Below are 5,954 nucleotides of genomic sequence, written 5' to 3' on the forward strand. Positions count from 1 at the left end.
GTCTCTGCGCTGTTTCAGGCAAAAGACCAGTTTTACTGCTATGCTTAAAGCTAAAGCTTGTTTTATAATAATCTCCATAGGGACTTTCTGGGGACAAGTCTTGTAATTTATTTGTTGGCCAGATAAAAAGCTGGACCGTAATATTTTATTTGCGAGACACGTATAATAATGTTAGCTATCCAGAGTGTACCTGTGTGTTAATGGCATTCAATCCCTATCACAGATGGAGGCAAAAACTAAAAATAACCTTTAGTAAATGGTCTTTTGTCTACTGTGAGAGTAAATTAATTGTGTATCCTGTATTTCAGTTATTAAAAGAGGACTGCTTTGCTTGCCAAGGTGTGTAGCATTGGTTAAGTGAAGCTTTTAGCATCCATCTCTCAATTTTTAAGAGAGAGTTGACTTGAGAGTAGTCTCTTCCAAGTCTGCATTTGGGCATGATAGCAAATCATGATCTAATGAATCCAGACTATGAAAAGAGATAGAACATGGCACAGTACCACAGAGTGTATCTTTTTTTGGAACTCACTATGTCCATTTTTACAGCTTCTCTTCCCAGGTTCTTCATATACTAATGTCCAGCTGTAAAGGAGCCCTGCACCCATTCTTCTCACTTGTGTAGTGAGATGCAGAATGGTGAAATGAACTTTTTGGTTTTTACCTAGATATGCAGGGAAAGCTATGGCGTGACAGAGCAGAAGAACTTAATACCTGAAGGAGACAAAATTACGGTGCAGAAGGATAATCGGTGAGTTGTCTTGTGCTCTGCACACTGGGCAATTGAAATGCGCTTTGGGTGAAGCCCTGGTCAGTAGACACATATTTGACTATTTAGATAAACTCGGGTTTCCCTTTATGCGAGCGTTGCGTTCCAAAAAAACCTCACATAAAGTGAATTAGCGTAAAGCGAATCCATTATTATATGTAATTAATAGTGATACATACCAGCCTTGCTCTACTGTCCCCTGAAACTATGATAAATTCAAACACAAGACAGCAGCCCCAGCCCTGCCCAGCTCTCTCCCTACAGGGGACTCAGTCCCCTTCTTCCCCTCAAGGCTGCTTGGGGCCACGTGCATGCACTCAGAAGTTGTCGGAACCCAATGATTTTTGTTTAGGCATGTAAATAAGTGACTAGATTTTCAAGAGCTCAGCTTGCCACAGCATATTGTAAAATTCCCTTTCCTTCACATGCATATTCATATATGGTCTGTCCATCACTTAGGTCCCTAACACAGTCATGTTACATAGTGGATTGGGATTTCAGGGTGATTCTTGCCCCTGAAGCCTAGCCTCTGAGATTGTGCAGGGCAGAGGCTGTCCTTAACCATAGAGGTGTTGAAAGAAATTGAGATTAGCGAACTGGTATAAACTATTTGGTGTTGTGAGGAAGGAACCAACTTCTCCATACGTGCACGAGCGTGTGCACATGTGTCTGACAGAGTACGTAGCAGGGATGGGCCTTAGTTCCAGACTGGAGCCCCCAAGTACCACTGTAACCCAAATACTGATGCACACCTTCTCGCTTGAATGAACTCCTTGTGTGAATGCCAGCCCAGCTACCTTCCCCCCCCCCACCCCTTTTGTTCAGCTGTTAAACTGTTTTCCTCTTAATCCTATAATTGGATTTTTACAAATGGTCTCTCTTATTGGAAGCAGACTTATAATTCTGTGCTGGCAAAGCAACGTAATCCAGTGACTGGTCAGTTCAGGGCTGGTATTGGGACTGCTGGAAGTAGTATAGGCATGCTGAAGGATGAAGTCCTCCTCAATTAATCTGATTATTAAGAAGGGTTTTGATTGTTTCTGAAAAGGGTGGGGGGCAGAATCTGTGAACCTGAGGTTACTGTAATAAATGAGCTGTTCTTGACAGTGTTGCAGTAACAGATAACAGATCTCTTTGGCTACATCATGACCACAAAAATGTACATGTTTGTCAAGGTAGCTCTTTTGAGGTAAAATCCTGTGCGTTGATCTTTATGTAACTCTGTAGGTACATAGCTAGCCACTGTGCAGAGATGGATCCTGTGACTAGGGTTACATTACTGTAAAGTAAATACCAGGCTTTAGATAAAGTGCAGATGTTTGTAGCCCAGTGCAGATGTTTGGGGGAATGCATTGGGTCATTTCTGAAGATGTGTTAATTGACTCCAGAAAACTCTAGAGGAGGCGTGCACCAAGAGGAAAGTCTAGGCTTTGCTCAACCAGTTTTTAGTCCATTTCAAAATGTAATTGCTTTGTCTTGACTAGAGATTTGAATCCAGTCTAATCTCTTAATCCTAGTCTAGACAAGGCTATTAACTCCTTTAGTGCTTAGTGACTTCTTCCCCACATTGTATTGGAGGCAATGGGACTGATCTGCTGTCCTTCCTTGCCCCAGTGATTTGTAGAGCGTGTATCCTCAGGCACTTCTCTTTTTACTGGAAATTGCTTTACCTGGAAATTAGAATGGGGTGCAAGTTTGATAAAACCAAAAAAGTGAACTGAGAAGCATCTTGAGCTTTCCCTTCTCTGGAGTTGCCAGGTTAGATTTTATAACATAGCGTATGAAATTTGCATACACAGTTTTCCCTGAAGCCGTAACAGCAGAAAGGATGTTGGGCACCTGATTCGTGGTTAGTTTGGTTTTTTTTTTTACATTATCAGGAAGGATTTCCCTCATGGGTTAGTCACCTCTCAAGTGAGCAAGCATAGTGGTACATACTGGAAAACAAAATTCCCTTTAATCCTACTTCTATTTCTTATTTTAGGTTCTTGTTTCTGCTTGTCTGTTTTCCTTTCTTTAATTTTTCTCAGGTCTCTGGTTACTTACATGTCACAAGAATCCTCCTCCCTCTGCTTGGAGGTGAATGTTTTTTCAAACAAAACTTTTAAACAAAACATTTTGTCTTCCTCATCTAGAGAGACGGATGCTTGACTCTGCTGGATTTCCTGACCTGCTTAGCAAGTTAGCAGTAGCATGAGCTGTTATCAAATGCTATGTAGACACCAATGAAATGTTTGGAGTGCGGGTAGACAACTAGCAGCCTTTAGGGGAAGTTTTTAGTCATGAATTTGTGCTGTCTAGTGCACTGAAGTGTACTGTAAGCCATATTTAAAGGGAAATGTTTTGTTGTGTGTCCCATTCTTGTCACAGTATTATGAGGAAAGGAAGGATAGGCATAGAATAAATGAGTTTACCCTCTGACTAAAGATGGTTCCAGCCAAGCCTACAGGACATTGTCTTTATTAAAGACTATGGCTCTTGATCATCCCCAAAGCAAAATAGGGTGGTTCTTCTATGCCTGAGGAAAGCCTGCTCATTGTCCTTGCCAGCACTCCTGGGGCTACTTTTACAATAATTTACCTATAACTGGTAGGAAAATTGACAGTTGAAGACGTATGTCCCCCAACTGTGGATGCAGTAATACTGGCACTTGTATTCACTTCAGCATAGCTTAGGATAAGCGTTTCTTAAATACTGTAAACTGGCTTGAATAAAGGGCATTACATAGATTTTTAACTAGACATTTCCCCCCGTATTTCTGTTAAGAGGAAAGAGAGTGAAATTATAGAAGGTTTAGATCAAGACTTAACAAATGGGACCTCGTGTTCATGTCCGTACTCAGGCTTTTAAAACGTGCTGAGCACCTAGCGGTTCCCAGGGGGCTCACTGGAATGAGGAAGTAAAATGGATGCCAAAATGTGGACGTATTAGGCTATTTTTTTTTTTTAATCTTGGTCTCAACCTGCTTAGTTTGACTCCTAGACCTGATCAGTCTTGGAAAGCAGCAGATCAGAAAAGTGGAGAGGAAATACTGGGTTGAATAACTCCCTGTACCTCTGTCATGACCTGATGGCTGAAAAGAACTGCCAAGTTTTTTCCGGACTGTACAGTTGTTCAAGCTGGGTTCGAAGATGGATGTGTTCCTAAGGAGACCTAATCCTGATGTTTTCTTTAATGTAACATTGTCTATTAAATGTACTAAAATGCATACAGCAGAAAAAAGGCCTCTGTGACTTAGCAGCTCCCAAAAACTCAGTTGCCCTGCCTCACACTCAGTCCTCAATGCTCTGGGCAGCTGGATGCCTGCCTTTATGCATGTTTGTATTAATAATGCACATTATGTGCTGAGAGACTGCTGCCACTACCAACAGGTTAAACAGATATAGGATGATACTTGCATATTAGCACTTGCCATTTAAGTCTTTACACTGGCTTCTGCAGTGGCATATCACAGGGAGAAGCTATAAGAAAATGAAGCATGGAGGACCTGGTATGTCCTGAAATGTCTTGGAAATGTTTATCCTCGGCCTCCTGAACAGTTCGGCCATTTTATAATATATTTTTTTAAATACACGGGAGACTTCCCCCCCCCCCCCTTCTGAGTGCATTTCCAACCCACAGCATGAATGGTCACTTATTAGTAAAACTGGCAACCGAGTTACTCTGCAACATGAATTAATAGTATTTCTCTTTCCACCCTCTCAACATGCCAGGCAAGAATTTGTTGATGCCTACGTGAATTATATCTTCAGTCTCTCAGTCCATGAATGGTATACAGCCTTCTCTACTGGCTTTCTGAAAGTGTGTGGTGGGAAAGTGCTTGAACTCTTTCAGCCCACAGAGCTGAGGGCCATGATAGTTGGGAACAGCAACTACAACTGGGAGGAACTGGAAGAGGTAAACTTACGGAGAACTTGCTTTATTTTCCTTCATGGGTACAGGAACTGTTAAGGATGGTGCAGAGGTTAGGACACTAACCTGGGATTTGGGAGACTGATGGTAAATTCCCTGCTCTCGCACAGATTTGCAGTGAGACCTTGGGCAAGTCACTAAAGTTTTCTCTGCCTCTGTCTACCTGTGTGGTGAAGATTTCCTGGTGTTCAGATATTATGGGAATGGGGGCCATTAAAGTACCTAAGACATCTTATTTTGCAAGTAGGTACATTTTTGACCATGGTCTTAATATTGGGTCTCTGATGGAAGGAGATGAGCTAAATTACTCCCTTCCACTTCCACTCTCGAGTACCTTTTTCTTAGGCACTCAAAAGCTGTTAGACTGCTAAGCTATCTTGCTACTGTCTTGAGGCAGAATGGGGCAGTATTTTCTCTTTTTTATTAGGCCTGAAGTTTGAGATTTAGGGGAAGGTATAACCATGAACAGTCTTGGTAAAATTCATCTCAGCACAGAGGAAGAGCAGCACAAGGCCTAGAACTTAACGGGTCCGTAAATCTTGTGATGCCCCCTCGTGTGGTTAAAGTGTATTCTGTTAGCACATGCATATAATGTACTAACATTTGGAACAGAGAAACAAACTACAAACTAAGTAATACAGACTTTATATTATAGACTGTAAGTTCCTATTCATGGTTTTAGCACTTCAACAACTATAATCTTTTTGTCAAATAAATAGCTGGAAATAGAGTCCTAAGTAGGAAGACAAGTAGACAATATAAGCAAAGGGAAGCTATTTCTGGGTTAACATTTCTTTTTAGTCTTTACTTTTTGTAAGTGAAATGTTGGTGGCTCTTCTTGACAGAGCACTATCTACAAAGGGGATTACTCTGCTACACACCCAACAGTAAAGATGTTCTGGGAAACCTTTCATGAATTTCCCTTGGAAAAGAAGAAGAAATTTCTATGTAAGTATTTTTCAGTGGTATTTGCAGTCTCTTAGAACCACAGAACCAAATTTGAATCTCTGTTAAAATAATGGGAGTCCAAAGTAACACCACTGACTTTTTTTTCTTTTTTCCTCTTGTTGGCTACAAATGTCCAACTCGGATCCTTAAAATTCTGGTTTATTAGGTGGATTGAAACACTGTAATAAAGTCAAATCATAAACCTTGGGGCTGGTCCACACCCCCACACCCCCACACCCACACCCACACCCACACCCACACACACACACACACACACACACACACACACACACACACACACACACACACACACACACACACACACACA

General features: G+C 41.4%; 1 protein-coding gene across 11 annotated transcripts in view; it reads left to right on the forward strand.

The window, feature by feature from the left end:
- HERC3 (HECT and RLD domain containing E3 ubiquitin protein ligase 3) overlaps positions 1 to 5,954 on the forward strand; it is a 77,860-nt gene that overhangs the window by 63,599 nt on the left and 8,307 nt on the right. For 6 of the 11 annotated variants that reach the window (XM_025197273.1, XM_025197278.1, XM_025197277.1 and 3 more), the window contains 3 exons: positions 666 to 748; positions 4,480 to 4,663; positions 5,524 to 5,626. In XM_025197273.1, coding sequence (XP_025053058.1) covers positions 666 to 748; positions 4,480 to 4,663; positions 5,524 to 5,626 — 370 coding nt within the window. Of the gene's footprint in view, positions 1 to 665; positions 749 to 4,479; positions 4,664 to 5,479; positions 5,627 to 5,954 lie in introns of those variants that run through there. The other 5 variants (XM_025197279.1, XM_025197281.1, XR_003092696.1 and 2 more) reach the window with 4 other exon arrangements.

Source organism: Alligator sinensis, unplaced genomic scaffold (genome assembly GCF_000455745.1).
Source record: "Alligator sinensis unplaced genomic scaffold, ASM45574v1 scaffold125_1, whole genome shotgun sequence".
In the NCBI taxonomy this organism is placed as follows: Eukaryota; Metazoa; Chordata; order Crocodylia; family Alligatoridae; genus Alligator; species Alligator sinensis.